The sequence below is a fragment of the Suricata suricatta genome, chromosome 7 (genome assembly GCF_006229205.1).
Source record: "Suricata suricatta isolate VVHF042 chromosome 7, meerkat_22Aug2017_6uvM2_HiC, whole genome shotgun sequence".
Classification (NCBI taxonomy): Eukaryota; Metazoa; Chordata; class Mammalia; order Carnivora; family Herpestidae; genus Suricata; species Suricata suricatta.
In genome coordinates, this window is record NC_043706.1 from 135,505,368 (window position 1) to 135,526,539 (window position 21,172).

At 45.8% G+C, this 21,172-nt stretch overlaps 1 protein-coding gene across 7 annotated transcripts in view; it reads left to right on the forward strand.

The window, feature by feature from the left end:
• The window catches only part of ARID1B (AT-rich interaction domain 1B), a 385,639-nt gene that overhangs the window by 289,298 nt on the left and 75,169 nt on the right, over positions 1-21,172 (forward strand). For all 7 annotated transcript variants that reach the window (XM_029944117.1, XM_029944118.1, XM_029944119.1 and 4 more), the window contains one exon: positions 2,946-3,035. In XM_029944117.1, the coding sequence (XP_029799977.1) occupies positions 2,946-3,035 (90 nt within the window). The remainder of the gene's footprint in view (positions 1-2,945; positions 3,036-21,172) is intronic.

Here is a 21,172-nt window from a genome sequence, read left to right on the forward strand (position 1 = left end):
TTTTGTTTTGTTGCACCAAGATTTTGCACCATATTGTGTACGTGGTCACTAGAGAATAAACACATAGCTGTAAAGTGGTGGGATTTATCCTAACTCAGCATCGTTTTTTCCAGTTGTAATGTTTCTTCCACTGTGCTTATACCACTATAGCCATAGACAAGGGGGAAACGGGGCTTTCTTTAGAAACTGTTTCAATGTTAAAGCCTACTCATAAAGTTTGTTCACTATCCACGGCAATATTCTCTTTGAAAATAATTAACCAAATTTTGTGTTAAAAGCTTTTACTTACGAGAACCATATGTCCTTTAAAAGTCTATGGTTTTGAGGGTGTTTACATAATTCATTGGGTTCAAAGGGCTCTGAATTGTCTTCTTTATAGGGACCACAGATACAAACGAATCCTATTATTGTATTTCTCAGACATACATTCAAACATATTTTCTGATTCATCATCTGCTGTGACCGTGTTTCTGCCTGTGCATATGAAGGATGAAGTTCTTCCTTAGCAGCCAGGAAACTCTTGGGGGAGAGATAGGGAGGTAGAAGCACGTGGAGAATTTAAAGCCGTTCGCTCAGATCTGTCTTTACCATGAAAAGGCTCTTGTTTATTTCTTTAAAGGATAGATTTAATAATAAATTTTCTCATTGCCATAAAGAGAAATCTGTCTTAGAATTGCACCAGACCGGCAGCAGTGCTGCCTGAAAGTATTTTGTGAAATCATGAGATGGGTTTCTTATAAAGCCTCTTTTATTTTTACTTGAGATATTGTACATGAGCGCAGCGCCTTGGGCGTGCACAGTGTCAGTCGTGGTGTCCTGTGTTAACGTGGAATTACTGTTTGTTTTGCTGTCATGAGTCCATGAATTCGGTCTGTCATACAGAAACAATCACTGTAATGTAAGCACTTACTGTCTGAGTGCAGCTGATTCCCCAGTGACATTTTAAAAAGTCAGGATTTGGCTGCAGCGTGCTTTCAATTTCTAAATGGGCTGCAGATTGGGGGCCTGCGGGTATTTCATAGGAAGCACATGACCCTGAGTGGACACAGCGACTTTTGTGTATCTGCAGTGGAGTTGATGACCAGTGTTTACCCTTGAAATTGTTTTCATCCAGAATGTTGTCTTTTTACTTTGCATTTAATTATTTGGTACTAGCGCTAATTTACTAATGTCCAGGAGTAAAATGAACAGCTGAATAGATGCTGTACTGTGTGTCTAGACTTTGATGCACTAGGTGTGGCTGTGACTTAAGAGCTTACTCCTAGTGGTTTCACAGCGCAGCGTTGCTCAGCATCTGTGAATCCAGGTCTTGGTTTGCACTTCATCTTAGAAAGAGAGTGGGATTTGAACCCGGAGCACTCGGATATACATTCATAAATTTTACCTTCTTTTCTAAAAAGTGAGAAGCCTCAACTCCCAAAAACAATGTCAGGACTTTTTTTTAAGTATATGTATACGCGTTATCTAAAGGGACAGTCATCTTCTGCCTCACTGGCTGTCGCAGACACAGCCGTTATTAGAATTGGTAATGAACGATGGTCCTGAGAGACCCTGGGGACTGTGCTCTTTCTGGTCTGTAGTCAGGCCGCCTGGCCGGACAGAGATGCTGTTGGTTAGAAATACGAGAGGACGGACATTCGGCGTGGCTCTGCAGCATGACCTTCAGCAGGTGAACTGGTGGTAATCTTCAATACGTTAATTTCCTCCTCTACTCCGTTGTGATTCTTATAGCAATACACAAAACTGTAGGTAGACAAGTAGGTGCCATGATGTTAAAGCAGTTAGCTTGACCTTGACCTAGCATAGTTGTAGACTGCAGTACCTGAGGGCCATGCGGGGAGATCCGTGTCTGCCTGCGTGTGTGCCCGTGGACTGTGTAGGTCTGTGTATATGTATATTTCAGTCTTTGAGTTCATGTTAGCAAAGGGGAGAGTGAGAAGATAAACTAGCAGGGTCTTCATGCCATGAGAGCCAGCACTTTGAGGACTGTGTCAAATTCAAGCACCTTCTCTATTCAAGAACACTTTTAGTTGAAGTATTTCTAAACTGCTGAACCAGAAAGTGAGTTGAGATCTCAGGTACCTCTGATGATTCTTAAATTTCAAAATCCTGTCTCCTGCCTTCACATGATTCATTATCTCCCTTTAATTAATAAAAATAGTAAGTATCTTTTCCTTTCATTCATATTCTTAGATTAAGGACCATAAAATAATAAAGATGTATTAATATTCGTTATGGGAACGTGGGGATTAAAGGAGTAAAAGACATGATTCCTGTCTCAAGGAGCTTACATTATAGTTTGCAAAGACAAAGGGAGCGCACATTAAATAAATGGAAATCAAATAGATGTTGGACAGATGCGGTTACTTTATTAGCAATAAAGATCTAAAGAGGTGCAGAGGAATATTTCCTTCTTTAGTGCTAATGCAGACTACATTTTGTAGTAGTATGTCTTCTGTTTTTGAATGGACATCTCCTATGTTTATGTTAAATCTGATATTATAAAGATTTTTTACAGAATTGGGTGATATTTCTATTTTGAATAAATATTACCAACAAAAGAATTGTTGGCCACTATGCATGCCCAGCCATTTACAGATGGGTTGAAACTCAAGAGGATGAGTTTAGTTCTTAGTCTTAGATTTCATTAAATGCATTAAATAAGTATATGTCGATTTTGACTACTACTTTATTTGTGAGCTTGGGAGCTCATTCAGCAAGAAATTAAACTTCTCATGAGTTCATTTGGTAAATAGGATTATCCGTGTCATTTCTCTGTTTTGCCAGAAAGGGGCAAAATCACACTTTTTTGAGCCATGTCTTTTTCTCTGTGGGGCCACACCTTTTGTGATCACTAAGATGAAACGAATGTACCTGTGTTTTGCGCAACTGCAGCATTAACGTAGGGGGCTCCCCATCCCCACTTCCCTTCCTGTGTTTTGCAGGCAGTCAGATGCCTCCTCAGCCACCCGGGAGCCAGGCAGAGTCCAGTTCCCATCCTGCCTTGAGCCGGTCACCAATGCCACAGGAAAGAGGTCAGTCTCCAGCTCGTGTCTTAACGTCTCTTTGTGCTTTGAGTATATACGGTGTATATGAATTTGGTCATCTATGCATTTCCTTGTGAGTAATTCTTAAAGGATATTATGTTTCCTCCTCTGGTGAACGAAATAACACACATGTCACAACAAATCTGGAAAAGAAGGATGGTGTCTTGCAGACTAGGTGAAGTTTTACCAAGCACACTTCAAGACCCAAAGGCTGTCTGTGTCCACACAGCGTCGGGAAGCATGGTTTGTACCCGACCGTGGCCTGACCGTTGATCTGGCTGCGTGAAGGAGACTATCGATGATGCGGTTTGGATATTGGGCCCGATGAAGTATAATGTTAGAGTGTGTGTATGTTTCCCTGTTTTGGTCTATATTTGTCCCATGATACTTAAACAGTAGCAATTTATACTTATATTCTAAAATTGTAGGTCTTGGTACTAGAGCCCACCTGAGAAATTGTAGCGTCCGTTAGCCTCACTTTACAAATAAATAAACTGAGGACCAGAGAGGTTCCACAGGAATTCCTCATTCTCAGAGGCTTATTAGTGCTGGAACCGGAAGAAAGACCACGGGCTTTCCTCAAAGCCCAGAACTTTCGGGTTGTCCCATATCTGCCAACTCTCTGACCTTTAGCTCACTTCCGCATGTTGACCCCATGTACTGTTGACTTGGTTGAGGCCTGTGGATCCTCATTTACCTTTGTCTTCTCTCCCTCCTTCTATAGTAAAGCTACTCTTGTTGGTGGTGATCTTAATCCAGGTTAGTGTAGACTGAGGTTTACGAGCCTATTGCGCCGTTGGCACTATGCCAAGTCCCTTCCCACTGCCTGTGAGTGCACTTTGCCCATCCTGCCCATGGGGCTGCCACTTTTGTCCTCTCCCCTCCCCCCTCACACCCACCCAGACGACAGAAGTTGCTGGTTTGGTAGCTGCTTTAAAGGTTCCTGATCCCACATGTTTATAATTGTTTCTTTATGAGTTGTACAGATGAGGGTTTGCTTCTAATTGGAATTATAACGTTTTAGTTACTTTACATATTTAATAACTCAGCAACCCGTTATTTGCCCATGAAAAGATGGATTAGCCCCAGCTGCACATCATTTGTGTTGAAATGAATATTTAGTAGGAATAAAATGGAATTTTTATTTTCTAATATCTCAACATATTTAACTTTTTAAATTATAATTTAATGTATAACTAATACTTTAATTCCCTTATTAAGATACTATAGTATGCCTTAATAATGGAATAGCTAATGGTTTTCAAACTTTCGGGGGTATGAAAATTACCCGGAGAACTGCTTAAAACAGGTAACTAGGCCACAGCCCCAGATTTCTGGTTCAGCGGGCTTGAGGCAGGCCACCTCAGAGCTGCCTTTCGGACAGATACCCAGCTGTTGCCAATGCTGCCAGTCTGAGGACCGTACTTTGAGAACCGCTGCCTTCTAGTGACGCTATAACAGTATGTTTTAATAATTACGTGGTGTGTGCGTTGGTTTCTCTAAACTCTCCACTGTAACCTCCCACAAGCCTGTCCTTTTTCTGCATTAACTCCTCATGTCTCTGGCCATCTGGAAGGCAGTTCAGAGTTCACGGACGGCATCCTAGCACCATGCGAGGGGGAATCCTCTCCAAACTCCTTTACGTGGCCTTGGGTTGCATCTGGGTTGCATTGCTGGGTCAGGGAAATGGAGGGAAAAAAAGGATGAAAGAAATTCTCCTGCACTGAAAACCTGCTCAGGCCAGACCCAGAGCTTGGATGAAGGTATTTGTTATTTCATTTAATCCCCACATAACCCTGTAACATCATTCCCACTGGGAGAATTCTGCTGCTTCAGCGAGCATTAGAGGGTAATTCGAAGCCCTACAATCCCAACCTTTATTGTTAAGAACTAAAGGAGAAACCTTCCTAGATCCTCCTCCAGCACGTCCCCCATCCTCTTCCAACTGATGTGTTTAAAATTTTTGAAAAATGTAGAAAACCAAATGTGAACAACGATAGAATTAGGAAATGCAGCTAAATTAAACTTTTAACTTAAATACATTGGCAAGCAAAGTCTAGAGTTTTCTTCTGGTGTCACTCTATAAAAACCACTATTTTAGATATGTCTGTTATTTTTTCCCCCTCATTATCTCCATTGTACGCAGCACAGTTCTGGAAGCTGATAATGGGTACATAACAATCCAGGTTGTTATAATGACCATTTCCTGCAAATAGCAAATATACATTTTATAGTTTGCATATTTTTATGAACACATTCCCCAGACTTTCTCTGAAAGACATTATGTGTGTCCCTGGTGTGCCTTCTGTTGGTTGGACAGCCCCCTAACCAGGAAAACCTTCTATTTCCAAATGGCTGATAAATGGTGCTTTGCCACGCATGAGTTCAGTTTCCTCCAAAATCGGACAGCAAGGATTGGTTTTTTTTTAAGACTTGTTATTTGTTAAAATCTAGGGAGAAATGTTAGCTCTTAGTGACATTTGATTAGGTGTTTTAATGCCAAGTGCCACAGTCATTATAATGGTTTGATATAGTAATAACATTTTTCTTGTCTGTTTTATCACCTTTGGGTGTGTACCAACAGTATATACGGTGCACGGTAGATCTGAGGAAATACTTGCTAGAAAAGTCCCCAGTGTTGACTCCCATGTATTGAGAAGTAATTTAACTTCATTTATATCTTTACAATCGATTGACCCTCCCCTGCCCGCCGTCTAGGGAAGTGATGAAAGAAACAGAAAGGAAAAAAGTATTTTGGTAAGTGAGCCTTATTCTTAAAAAATGTATCCTCTCTGAGAACCCAAGGACCATGATAGACAAGAACATAGCTTCTACACTGCTGAGCACGAAAACAGCCAAGTTGAGCAATTCCTTTTACACTTACTTTGTTTTAATAAGTTAGGATAAGAAGTAAGGTTCCAGATGCACACATCTCCTTTAATTTACCCACAGGAGACAGATTTTCTTTAATGGCAAAGAATCTAGAAACACACTTGCCTAGAGACAGTTGCACAGATCCGGAGCTGCGCCCACTTCCATGTGGAGGCGTGGCTTTCTGGGTGTTCCCCGCATCCTCAGGAGGGACAGCAGTCCTGATGCTCTACCCTGGGGCCTGGCTGCCTCCAGGCTCGGGAAGCTGAACCCTCGCTCCCCTGCCAGCCTTCCTTCCGACTGGGTCCTCAGATTCCTGTTCAGGAAGAACATTTATCAGTTTCCTGAATACTCGGTTGAAGGGAATTTTGCAAACCTGAGGCTGCCCTGGGATCCGAACCACACTGGCGTCAGCAATACCAGGTCCGGGGCCGCTTCCCAAAGTTGGGTGCAGAGTCGGCACCGTGTTCCCGGGGCCCTGTAGTGCCCTTCCCCCATCTCCAGTTCCGTGCCCTCTGACCTGGGGCTTCTCTTTCAAGTTTGTCTAAGGACAGCAGTCACAAATCCATTTCCCCATATCGTTATGTAGGCAAACATGCCTGAGTTTCTACGGTTTCCTATTTGCCGTCTCAGAGAGGTGTGTACGTGGGAAAACAAGGACATGGCCATTGCCAGGTACGAAAAGAAGGGAAGCATTTTAGGTATTTATTAGCCTCTCTCCTCTCCTGTGGAGCTGTCTCCTGCAAGTTCTCCGCTGCTCTCTTGTATAGCATTTGACTTAGCGCTCTCCCGTTTACACTTTATGTGGTGCTAGAACTTTCTACTAACCAAATAAAGAAAATTAGTTCAAATTCTTTGGTCTTAACTTCTTCATTGTTGATAGAAATTTAAAAGAAGAAAGGTCAGAACTTCACGTTAGTACTCCATAACACGCTTGCCGCTCGCTTTTATCTTAAATCAAATCTTCTCTCCATAGTTCTCCAGCAACGTACAGAATTGTTATTACAGCACATCACCAAAAAAAAAAAAATCAATGTACATTACAGTACCTAAGGCATTGGAGGGAGAGTTCAGATAACCCTAAAATACCTAAATAAATGTTACGAGAAAATTGTAGCTAGTGAGTTTAGATTAATTTTATCCTCATGGTATAATCTTTAACTTGTGTCTCTTAAAAACTTGAAAGAGCAGTAGGAAATGCCTTCTTCATATGTTGCCCTGTTTTCCAAAAGGGCTTGGAGGGAATATCTACTCAGTCATCTGAGTAGATAAATAAGTATAATGATTATTAACATTAAAATGATTGCATTTTTAACCCCCGTAAAATGTTAAGCGTAATGAAACCAGCAAATGCCCTTCTAGTTATTGGATTAGCAATTAGGTGAAAACGTTTCAAGAAGGCTTATTTATTCGGACAGATGTAGAGAGGTCAGAATTAATTTTTTGAAAACCTTTTAATTGAATTCCCTTTTAATTTTCACAGTGGTGTCTAGTTAAATATTCATGTTAATGCTGGTGGTTTTCTGAAGGTCTGCACTAGATCTGGGTTCTCCAAATCAACGTATGTTATTTAACCCTTTTCATCTGGAGCGCCAGCAGGGACTTCCTCAGTGTAATCCCATAGTATTTGAATAATTAGAAGGTAGTAATGAGGATTTAATTAGTCCTTGAGATGCGCTGAAAGCAGAACCACTAGGAACTTTCCCTTTCGGACACGGATTACAAGCAGAGCTGATGCTTCTGCAGGACTGTGATGTGGCAGCAAATGTATTCCGTCGCTGGAGGCCGTTCTTTGGCACCGTCCTGTGACCGTCAGATCTGCAGGGAAGGTATCCTGGGTGAAATCTTCCAGAATTATTGAATAGCACCCGCCCCCCCCCCTCCGCCTACACCCCGCCTTCTTTCCTGTCCCCCTCCACAACCTTTTCTCTCTCTCTTTACTGTTTAAACAGAGTTGTCGGCAGAGCTACAGGCTGACCACACACGATGGAGAGCTGGCCCTTACTCTTATCAGCCACCGCAGATGAGACAAGCTAGGGGAGGTGTGGGCTGGCTCTGCAGCTGCAGGACGCGGAGGAGATAGCCTAACTTTGCATTTTGTACACCTCAAGTGTTTAATCCAGCCAGACTCCATTCTTGGCCCCGCTGTGTGTCAAAAGCATCACAAAATTCCCCATCTTTGGAATCTGATATTCACGGTGATATTTATCATTAGCCTCCATTGTTATAAATATAAATAGTGCCATTAACTAGAGAAAGTGTATAACAGATAGGTGAGGTTGGACATTTAGATGCCCTTGTGCGCTTACCCTGAAAAGGTGAACAAACATTTGTGTACTTCCAAAGTATGAAGTTTCAAACTTAACCTATTTAATGTAGATTGAACAGATTATGTCTTTGTTGGTCTCATATTTTCCTTCTGTTATTAATCCCAAATGTTAATTGCCTTGGTATAATTTTATTCTCACTCTTTAGTGGCGTATTTTAGCTCATTTTTAAAGTCCTAATGGAATTCCTCATTGAATTTCTAGGCACATTCTATTTGCTTAGGGCAAATCTTTCTCTTACTTTTTAATGCCGAGGGCAAAAAAAAAAGAGATATCTTAAAATAAATCGAGTGTCTTACTATAAATTAAACTGAGCTCTTAAGGGCCAGAACTGAATCTTGTTCACACTCTGATTCCCTATGTCTGTGACAGAGCCTCATGTACAATAGATATTTGACAAAGATTGAGCCAGACCACAGAAAATAATTCAGAAGTTTCAAACCAATTCAGAAGTTTCAAGTTGTTTCAGAGCACAGAACAACCAAAGAACAAAATATATCATGTTCTTAAATGAAGAAAGCTTCCCATATTAATCAGTCTTCTCTCAATTTTTCCAGTAAAGGTCATCTGCCGTGGCATAGGGCATTTCTGTCTCTTACAGCACGGGGGGCATTTTGACGTTGCACCAGATTAAAGCTACTGCTTCTGCTGCCCCCATCCTTCCAGGGCGTATTTCTATAACCGTACAGACGTGGCTTCAGGCCGAGCTGAAGTCCTCACGCCTGGAGCCTGGCGTTAAATGAGTTGTCCAGGGGCACCTGGGTGGCTCAGTCGGCTAAGCGTCCAGCTTTGGCTCGGGTCACGATGTCATTCTTTGTGAGCTCAAACCCCGCGTTGGGCTCTGTGCTGACAGCTCAGAGCCCGGAGCTGCTTCAGATTCTGTGTGTCCTTCTCTTTCTGTAGCTCCCCCATTTGCACTCTGTCTCTCGCTCTTTCAAAATAAAAAAATAAACATTTAAAAAAAAAATGAGTTGTCAAGAAGCCACCCCCCGCCCTACCCCAACCAGTCTCCTTATATCTTAGGAGCATTTAGATGGAACTCAGTAAAAATTTTGAAAAGTTTTTAATATTACTTGCTGGTTTCATGGTGATATTTATACAGCAAGTCGTTTTTGAAATTTTTTAAATGGTTTCGAATATCTTAATTGACCTAATGTCTTCATTGTCAAGAGCAGATTAACAAGTTAGCTCAAAAACAGAAACCACCAAGGTCATTGTTACGGAGTTGGAAGTAGGATTGAAGATTTTTTTTTTTGTTTTTGCAAACTACAGAAACTGTTTTGTTCCTCTTTCTTTTGGGTTCTCAGTTCTCAGTATGATAGTAAATCTGCACGTTCTGAAATATTTCATAGGGTGGTGGTGGTTGTCAGAACATGTTCTCTTACTCTAGGTTTCCAGTTACCCCTGTACATAAGGGTGTTCTTACCATTTGTGAGCACACGAAACATAAAATGATGCTGGCTTCCAACAGGAGGCTCGTAGCAGAAAGAAGAAAATAGATCACTTTCCAAATATACTGCTGTGTAAATATAGCAGATTCATGTGTTAAAGCATTAGTGATACTCTGCTCCTGCCCCCAGATGCAATTAATTCAAACTCCACTCTTAATTGAGGACCCCTTTTTTTAATAATCCGTGACAGACGAAAAATAAAGTCAAATGGGAGGTCAGATACAAGAGAGAATATCTAGGAAGCTGTTTATAATTTCCTCAGCCTCGGAGCTCTGCCTCTGGGCTGGACTATGGACCAAGCCAAAGCTAGCCCAGTGCAGGAAATAACAAAACCCTGACTTGGATCAGGGTTATTGTTACAGTCCTATGGCATCTGCCATCCAGAGGTCTGTTCACCAAAAAGCTGAGAAAACAAATATCACGTAGAACAAAAGTCGACTCTATTGACTAAGGAATCCTCAGTCTAAATTCTAGCGTATCTTAAAAGATGCATAGTTTTGTCACTTCTGTTTTACACAATCATTTTTTTTTTGAATTGCCAATTAAAGCGTGCTTTCACTAGTCAACCCTCATTTGTAATTGGCTCATTATTCTTCACCCAAAGTATTCGAGAACATCTGGATCTTAGGTAAACTCAACATCGTGTGTTGCACGTGCTTATTTTTAGTAACATGCTTTCTCCTGTGCCTTCTGGGCCTGTACCTCAGGGAGGGACCCCAGGCCGCCCGGCTCCCCAAGCCAGAAAGCTGGAAGGGCATCCTTGATGCCTTTTCCCCTCCCATCTGGCCGCTGCAGGGCGTTGCTGTCCATGAACGCTGGCCCTGCAGTGTTACCCTTCATCCCCTTTTCTTGGTATTTCTTGGTTTCTTACCTTCCTATCTCAGCTGTGCTCAGTCCCCTTTCCGTGCTGAATCCAGAATGGTCTTTCCAGGAGGCTGATTAGATTACATCCTGCCCTTCATAAGAGCCTGGGAGCCCTGCTCTGCCTTGGGGGGAGGCTCCTCTGAGGTGCCTGGTTTCGGGGCCCCTTATTACCCCGCGCCAGCCTCTCTGTCTGGCCTTACCCGTCACCCCACCGCCTCTCATCCCCAGCCAGCTGAACCTCTTTCAGGATCTTAATATAATCTCTTCTCTCTGTCGCTTTTGCCACCCACATCTCACCCCCAACCCCACCCCAACATGGGGCCGCCTTGCCCGCTTTACTAACCCATCAGGTCCCCCATAGCCTGGCAGCTGGTAGGTCTTTGAGGCCATATTTGCTATGTGAACGAATGAATGATGCATTGCCTGTCACAGCAGTGTCCCCACAGCCAGGCACCCTCCTAGCGCGGCTTGGTGTGCCCAGTGAAATCTCCCCAGCCAGAGCTCTGTGCCTGTGAGGACCGTGTGGCCACGTTCAGTTCCCTCACTGCTGTGCTTACATAGTATGTGCTTTTCCTAGCTTTAAATTTTTTTTAATGTTTTTTATTTATTTTTTTGAGAGACAGAGACAGCTCAAGCAGGGGAGGATCAGAGAGAGAGGTAAGCTGTCAGCACGGAGCCCGATGCGGGGCTTGAACTCATGAACCATGAGATCATGATCTGATTCGAAGATGGACGCTTAACCAACTGAGCCACCCAGCCGCCCCTTCCTCGCTTTAATCATCAGGAAGTTTGGAACAAAAAAAAACCTGAATTCAGGCACAGGGTTTACCCCTAACTACTTTTGTGACCTTGGACAATTAATTAAATCTCTGCTTCCTCATATGTGAAGTGAGGATCAGAGTGTCCGGGGATTTGTTGTGGGGGTCGAATGCAGCCTCGTATCTGAAGGTTGTAAATTGCGAAGCCCTGTGCAAACACTAATACTAAGCATAAGCATCGGGCACGGTGACTCAGGGGACACCTGGGTTGAAGTTGAAAGCCTTGGAACGGAGTTCCTCTGCTCCTTCCAGCACATAGCAGCACACACGGTACTGCCTCTGCGCTCAGCACCGAAGCGGACGTGTGCAGCTCAGCCGGAAAGATTTGTGGAAGGAAAGGCCAGATATTTAGCCCCCATCCACCATCTGGGTAATCAGCCTGATGCTTCCCCGGACTCTCATTTGCCCGGTGATCGATGATGTCAGTAGCCGAGAGGGTTCTGTCGGGGGCAGATGGGGAGAACTTAGACGCTCGCGTCTGTGCCTCCGAACGTGGGGCGCCGCGGCGCAGGGAGGGAAGAGGGAGCGATCCTCCCGGTTAACCCGAGAGCACAGCCGGGAGAGCACTGGGGGGCCCGGGGCCCAGCCTCGAACGGGTCATCAGTTTCGGCTTCCTCCAAGCACCTCATGTCGTGCAGCGGAGCAGGCAGGCAAATAAACACTGGAGATATTCAGATGTAACAAGACTATTCTTTAAAATCCGTTTTTCTCCCCAATTGGGAACCTGACACCTATTTGCGATGAGAAATCACTCTGTCCGGCTTTATGGTCAGGAGACCCTCCGCCGAGGTGGTGCGGCGTGTGACCATTATTTCACACACGTGGGGAAACATCTTTTATTGAACCGGCTCGGAGAAACAAGGCAGTTCTGTGAATTTTTAACAGATGCCAACATGAAAACGAAGTGTCCAAGTGCCAGAGGGAAAGCGTGCCTCGCTTTTTGGTGGCTTACGGAACCTTGGGTGTTTCCCTGGTGTCCGGCACCCCTGAGCAAGGAGTCACGTTTGCCGTGTAATCGGTCCCGGGCCCCCGCGCCGGCCGGCATTAGCCGGGCACGCTCACCGCGCCTCGGCTGTTCCCTCTGTCACGGCCAGGACGCACCGTGGCGCGAGCTTTGCGTCTGACTCTGCTTTCCGACAGGATTTAAAGTCCGCACCACTTAATGTTGCACAATTTCTCGGGCTGCATGAAGAGGAAAAGGACATACCGCTGGAGGCTGAGGGCCATGTTAAAATGCCTCCCGGTTTCATATTCTGAAATTTCCCAGTTTTGCTTGACTATTTCTTTGGCTTCGTTTCTACGTGAGTTTTGTACACGCTTCACCCTAGGTGTGCGTTTTCGTCAGGTGGGACCTAAGCGCTTCGGGGACCGCTTCGGGGCGGTGATGACCCGCCGTGGCCTGTTTGGGTTCACGAAGCTCTCTGCTCCCTGTTTCCTCTCCCCCAAATATGCCTACTGGCCAGTTAGCTTTTTAAGTTAAATATAATTCCATTCTACTTTTGAGAATTTTTCAAGGCCTTTTACAGATAAGCTGCATCTCTGTCTTGCCCCATGAAAAGTTTTTCCTCACTCCTCTCGCATAAAAATACTCTGTGTTCATTGCATGTCCAAAATGGAAAATGTGACTGTTTATAGTGGTTGCATAAATCCATTTCTTTTCCTTTATTTTTTTCTTTTTTTGATACACTGAGGTTTAGATAGTAATGCTGGATCCTTCCTATAAAACGATTTCTTTTTTACAAATGAGAGAATTCTATAACATGCTGTTTGTAAAACCAGAGAAAACGTCCACTTAATAAACCACAAATAGCACAATGCTGAAGAAAAAATTTGAAAGGTCCTGAAAACTCACTTAACCTAATAATAATATAAAGAAACATTTTAGAAATGCTAATTCGCTATTAGACCAATTTCCTAAGGTAGCAAGGAGGCGATTGTTTTTTTAATGGAGGAAGGGAAAATGTCTCCCCCGCTCACTCTCTGTAACAGAGACCAGTAGCATTTTCCGTAGACTTAACGATACTACACCGCCGTGCAGTAAGAATACATGGTCCGTCTTGGAATTTTCCATTGATACTAATACAAATTTAGAAGAATGACCCTAAAGAAAACAGTCCTTAACATGGAGACGAAGTGACTAAGGTACGAGTCTGGCAACCCCGCCTCCATCCCATCTTTAGCTATTGGATACATAGAAGATGGCTTTCAAAAAAAACTACCAGGTTGTAGCTAGCTCTCCGAATTAACGCAGTGCGCCCTTGGAGTCAGCATCCGCCTGGCTGGGCGGCGGAAACCAGCCCGGCTAAGACCCGCCTTTTCTCACAGGAGCTTCAGGGCCCCCACCAGAGACGCAAGTAGCACTCCCTCTGGCCTGAGGTCTCCGGTGTTCTTCCTTGTAGTAAGAGAATTGTTATCTTCTTTATCCGCCACCCCACCCCACCCCGACACACAACCCCTGACGGTTTTGCACAGATGTTTATCAAGTTAGGCATTGGTCATAAGTGCTTATCATCCAGTGGTAAACAAGGCAAGATCCTGGCTCTTTACCTTGAGAATCAGTTCATTCAAGCTCTTGACAAGAATCTTGATATTTCAGTCCATTTCTCTGTATCTCTTTTTCTGTCTTCCCACCCATCTCTCCTTCCCTCTCCCTCTCTCTTTCTCTCTCTTTCTTCTCTTTCTGTCTCTCTCCCTCCCTCTTTTCTCTCTCTCCCTCCCTCTCTGCCTCCCTCCTTTCTCTCCCACCCCCCCCCCATCTAAAAGGCACACTCCGGGGAATGTGCTGGATCAGGAAGGACATACACGGCGGCCTGCTGCGCTCCGAGCTCATCAGTACTGTAGCTGTTGGTTGAGTGGCCTAAAACTGACACACTTAGCTTCTCTGAGCCAAATCCCAGGGCTGGCCAGTTATTTCTGGAACTAGCTCTCTGGGAAAGGGCAATGCTTTCTGGATAGTCAACTGGATGAGGAAAGCGACCCATCAGTACGCCTGGCTCCGCCGGAGGAGGTGTAGAGCGGGCCGGCCCCGCACAGCAGCAGGGAGCCGCGTGCCCCCGGGGAGGGCGTCAGGCCATGCGCCAGGAGGCTCGCAGGGTGTGGCATCTGTCACCTTGGTGAATGACCCATGGTCCGGGGACTTGCAGCACTTTTGGGCCCCACTGGGATGAATGGTTTGTAGGGGAGCCTGGCAAAGTTTGGAAACTTGGAACCATTCAGACAGGAAATAAATGGTGGGTTGTGTTGAAATAATATGAATAATAGGAGCTATGATTTATTGAGCCTCAGCGCCGTGTGAAGGCGCTAGCTGCTTGCTGCCTGTGACGTTTTCTCATTTGACCTTAGGATGTAGGCTCCCCGTCATCCACGTGTTCCAGAAAAGGAAACTGAGGCTTCACTGCTGACTGACTGGCATAAAGTCGCCTTAACTGTATGTGGCAAAACCACAAGTGACAGTGGAGATGGACAGAGGGGAAGCATTTGGCAGAGATTCAGGGGCAAAAACCAGGCTTTCCACCTGTTGGGCTTTCGGCAGTGACTCCTTCCTCAGGGCGCTGACTTCCTTTCCCTGGATAGACGCTTCTTCAAATATCCTGTGCATTAGGGAGCCAGGCCACAACATTTATTAAGCTCTCTTTTGTAAAGTAAAAGTAAGCGGGGCTCGAATTAAGATGTTTTCCTGTTTAGTACGAACGTGTATTTGGCTCCGGTTCTGTGCCAGGTGCCTTCATGGCCCTGCGGACACAGACGCAAAGGAAACGTGTTTTAAAGCCGCGGTACTTGGTCTGGGGGAGAGACAGGTGCTCCAGCCGGTAGTGGTGGCCGTGTGGTAGCCGCTCTGCCCCGGCTGTCGTGCGTGGTGCTTTCTGGAAGGCCAAGGAATGCGGTCGAAGATCGCAGGCGGCGGGGCCAGGAAGTCTGTTGCACGGCGGTGAACGGCCTCGTGGGCCCGCTGTGAAAACCGCAGATTCACAGAGGACACAGTCGAGCATTTTGTTTCCAAACAGTGACTCCCATTTAGTGAGGTTTTTTTAACTGAAATGCTTTTTTAAATACCAGAGTGCATCTCTCACAATACGGGTAGAAATTGTTTCGTGAAACAGTATATGTGTGAACCTGCTTGTGAATATATAGACACGTGCTCCCGTACACACACTGGATCGTGATATAAAATAGATTTCTTAACTGTGGGTGGTGGTTAAGAAGGTCTTAATTCACGATTTAAACTTTGCGAGCCTCAGCGTCTCCACAGTTGTTTTGAAGTTTAAATGAGCTAATGAAGAACAAAGCTCCTGGCACTAATCCTTGTCCATTCAATGTCCGCGGCTACTGACATGAATGGCGTGCCGTCTGGAACGTGAGAGGCAGTCAGTAAATATTGATTAAGCGAATGAACGCGCCAGGACATGGCAGGCCTCACGCAACCTGACGCCCACAGGGAGGAAAAGTGTCTGATGGTCAAAACCGAGTGGGACACCGTGAGGACCGTGTAACATGGTGAGGCTGGAGAACTAGGTCAGGCCAAAGACTCGAGTGCTGACCTAGTAAGTTTGGACTTCATTCTGTGAAGCAGTCAAGAGTCAGGTCTTGAACCAGCAGGACGGACAGATCCCTGAAGTCAGAGCATAAGGGAGCCGCTGGCCTTGTGTCCGAGTGAGAGACCTCTCTCCTCTGAGAGGAAGCGAACGCAGAGGGACACACCGTGGGCCTGGGTGCTCATGGCGAGGGGGCTGGACGTTGTGAGCGGTGGCACTGCCCTTTGCTGTCCGCTGGTGGCTTGCTGGCGGTTACAAGGTAGGCAAGGCAGGACTTGGAGAAAGGGGCACAGTGTTTATCCGGGGGAAAAGCACCGGCCGGGTGACGGGGCCCCAGGGCCTGGAGGAGTCCGCCGAGCGCAGGCCTGGAGCTTCTGAGCATGGGCACTGTGACACCACATCGCTGGACACTTCTGTTTCCATGTTAGGCCTCAGGTGGTCAGTCCTGCCCATCGCTGGGGCCGTCTTCGAGGACGCTCCCCTGGTCCCCAGTCTGAATTGGGTCCTCCTCTTCCCCCCACAGAGTGCCCGAACTTCTCTTTTCGTCGGTTCTTCATACGCCCAGTCGTTCGTTACATGTCAGGGCCCCCCCCCATTCGCCCGCGAACCCCTCGGGGGCAGGCCCCTTCTCCTCTGTGCTTGTACCGGGGCCTTGCGCGTGGCTGGGCAGCTGGCTCAGTGGCTTTGGACGCTCATTTGATGGTCATTCCCTGCTCATCAGCTTTATCTGCCCCTCAGCCAAATTTACTTTTTTTTATTTTTTTGTTTTTTATTTATTTTTGAGAGACTGAGAGAGACAGCGTGGGCACGGGAGGGTCAGAGAGAGAGGGAGACACAGAATCCGAAGCAGGCTCCAGGCTCTGAGCTGTCAGCGCAGAGCCTGCTGCGGGGGCTCAAACCCACAGACCATGAGATCATGACATGAGCCAAAGCCGGATGCTTAACCAAACATCCCTCGGAGAGAGAGAGTGTGTTTCCTATTACAGTGCATTTCTCTGAGAGCATAGGTTTTCCTCTCTCTCTTTTTTCCCCCTAAAGGGCACCTTTGAGTTTTCATATGAGGAGTATATGTCTTTTCATTTGGAACGTGGTGGTACCACAGGGTGTGACTGTGTGCACACGTAATGAAGGACTGAGCAAGCCTAAATTCATTTATATAAACCTGTGGATCTACTGTATGGATCAAATGTACAAGTTCTGTTTTCATCTGCAGTGTCAATGATTTTTCAGTAAGTATTTTATATAATGTAAATAATAATCTCATCCAGTACTTTTTTCCAAAGTTTGTGTTTCCCCACGTTAGATAGTTACTTGGGACATACAATTCCATAGTACATCTAATAATAAAATATACTTTGACAATATATAGGAAGTGCATTTTATCTTTTCTAAATTTCCCTTACTAGAAAGTTTGGTTTTCTAAATTCGGATGGCTTCTAACTAGAAAAACTTCACACCTCTTTTAAAAAGCAGCTTTATTCTCTCAGCTGTCAGCTTTTCTATTCACAAACCACGTTGCAAGCTGCCGTTTTATAATAACTTTCTAAAAGAAGCAAAAATACAATCAAATATGTCACCATAAATAAGTAGACAATCCTTGGTTGGAATTTGAGGTTTTGGAAACATTTTAACATTTCTTTCACCCAAAATAAAGGTTAAAATCAAAACAAAGCAAGAAACATCCCAAATAAATGTACACAGAAATTACAAACTTGATTCGACTTCTCCTAGAGGGAAGAGAATGCTTTCAGCCAAAGCTGAGAGCCAGAGCTGGAAATGTCCCCTTTAAGTGCTTCCTCCTCCTGCGGAGTTAAGAGGTGAGGAAACCGGGGCCAGAAAGGTTAAGTTAGTTGCCGTATGCTGCACAACAGATCCGGGAGGACCGGGCACCACTCCGGCTCCGGGTCCTGGCTGCGTTGTCCTTGCTGCCCGTCTCGATCCCCGCCCTGAGTCTGTAACAACAGCAACAGCTAGTGATCACTGGCAGCCCGCCCTCCTGGGCACCCGCCGTGAGGTTTTCATGTGGATTATCTCATTTAGCCCCCACACCATCTCTATGGAGTAGACGCAATTGGCCCTAATTTGCAGTTGAGGAAACCAATAATAGACATGCAGAGTTTCTGTCTTTAGGATGAAATGAAGACATTCTTCATTTTCTGCTAACTTTTGTCTTCAAAGTTTTCATCAGTTTGTTTAGATTCTGGTGATATTCAATAGCCTTTTGAAAATACAATTCTGTGCACAGCGAAAGCCTTTCCCAGTAGGATTGCTGCTGGCATTTAATTGTGATCCTGTGATACGGGTCACTCTGCCTGCCTCCTCACCGGCCTCCAGGCCTCTGTTCCAGCCTCTCTGCCCTGCAGCCCCTTCCTCATGCTGCAGGTTCTAGCACAATCCGCTTTAGAAATGCAAGTCAGATCATATCGCTTTCCTGCCGAGACGCCCCTGGTCGGTGCGCCGCGAGTGTCCGCGGAGGCCCCCCTCCCCCGGATGGCCGGTGCACGAGCCTCGGGGATCCATACAGCTCTCCCGTAACAGAGGCCGTATCCGCAAGATGAAACACTTCACAGTCAGGACAGAGTGACTAACAGAAAGGTGGGCGAATGATATAAATAGTTTTAGAAAAGGAACTAAAAACAGCTATTAAGCAAAATGTTCACCTTTACTCACGGTAAGAGAACTGCAGAATCAAACACAAATTATAAACCACCTCTGAAAGCGTGCATTAACAACCGTTGGTACTTGGTGAGGGGCGCTCAGCGGTAAGAGACAGGGATACGGGAGCTTCCCCCACCTCTCATGTGTGGTTTTGCTGTGCCCGGGTCTCAGCCGCACCCCAGAAGCAGACGGCCCTCCTCCTGATGGTCAGGAGGTCGGTGGTGGCCTAACGCCACGTCACGACGCCCGCGTCCTTCGTCATCGTGTCGGTATTGTGTCCTCTCACGCCATCCCAGGAAGGAGCCGCATGGGTGCTGTACGCTATTTTGAGAGAGAGGCCATGTTCACTGTTTTATTACAATATATTATTCTGGTTCACGTAGTGATTGCTGTTAATCGCTTACCGTGCCCCGTTTACAAGTTACGCTTTATCACAGGTGCGTTTGTGTGGGCAGTGACATAGCGCACGGGGTACACACAGTGCACCCCGAGTCCTCGCCACGGCCTCAGGTGTCCGCTGGCCGTCTCGGAACAGAAGCTCGCAGGGAGAGGGAACCGACCGCACACCTTCTTAAACTTCCGTATCCTGTTTGGGATTTGTAGAGTTACACAAGGACCAGAGTAACATGGACTCCGTGTATTTAAATGAAAGCAAACGTATAAAAACGAGCTTGTTCATTCAGGCTAGAAAGGATGTGTGTGAGGGGTTCGGTTAAAAGGTATTTGTGGCATTTTATAAACCACATCCTTGTCGATACCGCATTTCACAGAACACTTTCACGCACCATCGCCCCTGATCTTACAGCGGCGTCTTCTTTGTTCTAAGATGAGGAAACCGAGGCCGGACAAATGAGGATTGGCTGACGGTCACACACCCGTTCAATCACCACCCCGTGTAGCCTGTTTACTTACGTATCCATCTTCCCCCAGTAGAGTCTGAGCTGATGACACAAAGCAGACCGTAGTCTTGGCCTTGTATTCCCAGATGAGCACCATTACGGCCATAGCTCAGAAGGGAGGCAGGAGCACGGTGTCACCTTCTCCTTCCGTCCCCTTGGGGAACACGTGTAAAGAGAGGAGTCTTGCCGAAAACACCAAACGAGATTTCAGGACGCGTTTGTAAGCAGTGCCACTGCAAAAGCAACCACCGAAGAAGAACGGCTTTCTGAGTTTCAGTTCTGTGGAAGGAGGCTGGGCTCCCTCTACCCCTAGGACCTTGGGTCTGCGTCACAGGACTGGAACCCTGGCACGGTCCGCTGGATCTTGCCTCAGTGTTCCGCCTCTCTTGGAGTCTCTCTGCACACTTGATTTCCTGCAGAATCCCAGTGATGAGTGAGGGAATTCAAGTGGAACATGGCGTATATATGTTTAAGGACTGAGTAAACAGTCAGAAATAAAGAACTAACTTGCCCGGGTAAGAAGTCTTAGAACTCATTTGAACAAACCTTAAGCCTATTAAGTGTCCCAGAGGCAGCAATAACCAGAGGATGTACTATATTATCAGAGGTCCTAAATCCTTCAGCATGGACACTTTCATGGCTGAAGTGAAATTTAATGCTCCAGAAAAGGACCTGTGTTATTTTCTTGAACTAATGAAGAAGACAGCGGCCATTCTCTGAAAGAAAGAAAAACCCACACAGTCTGTATGGAATTTAAATACATTTTTTATTAAACAGGACTCTATATGAAACTCTTGAGAGTTTTATAGTAAAGCTTAGATAAATATTTCATGAAACATCTTAAGATGCAATCATTTATAGTAATTTCAGTGCTCTGATTTCTGTTTGTTTTCAGATTTGAAAAAGCAAACATTTTCTATGATGATTTATATCTAGGAGCTGCCAGTTGAGCCCAATTTCATAAGACTTATCCTTATAAATAAATGGAGTAGCTCTTCTTTTATTCTGTCTCTTTAGACGAAGCCACGTAGAAAGATCTTTTTTTTCCCCCTAACGGAAATACAAACTACGGGCTCTGTACATGCCCTGCCCCATTTATCCCCCAGGTTGTAAGCTGACGTTGGATCTGGGCCCCATTTCCCTCCAGCCGCCTCAGTAGACTCTCTCTAGAAACTACTTCTCTGGGTTCTCCCCGTCCTAGCCCCACGCACTCTGCAGGGAACTAGAGTCTTCACCTGACACATGAGACCTGTCACCAACCCCGACTCCTGGGTCCCGGGAGCCGTTATTCAGACTGCCCTTTCTTAGCCTGCTAGTTTGATGGGATTTGCTTTTTCTTAGATACGGGTCCTGATTTGGACCCTGTCTCAATGGGTCTTTCCCTGAAGTTCATTCTTCTTGCTTCTCTTTGCCGGAGTGGCTGATGACCGATTCACCTTGACGCTCTGGCTCCGTGGATGCGCTCTGCTAACAAGCACCTACTATGTTGTGTTGCCGCACGAGGAACTGAATACTCGCCCCCTCGAGCAGTCGTCCCCTGCCACGTGCCAGACACCTGCTGGCACCGGGGAAGCAGCCTTGGGACAGACCCGATCCTTGCCCTCGCAGAGCCGGTGCTGAGCTGGCAGAGAGGGGCCGAGCTGTGGGCAGCGCGGGGCAGTGCTGGCCGGTTCCAGGGAGTGCCGGGAGGAAGCGCGAGTGAGAA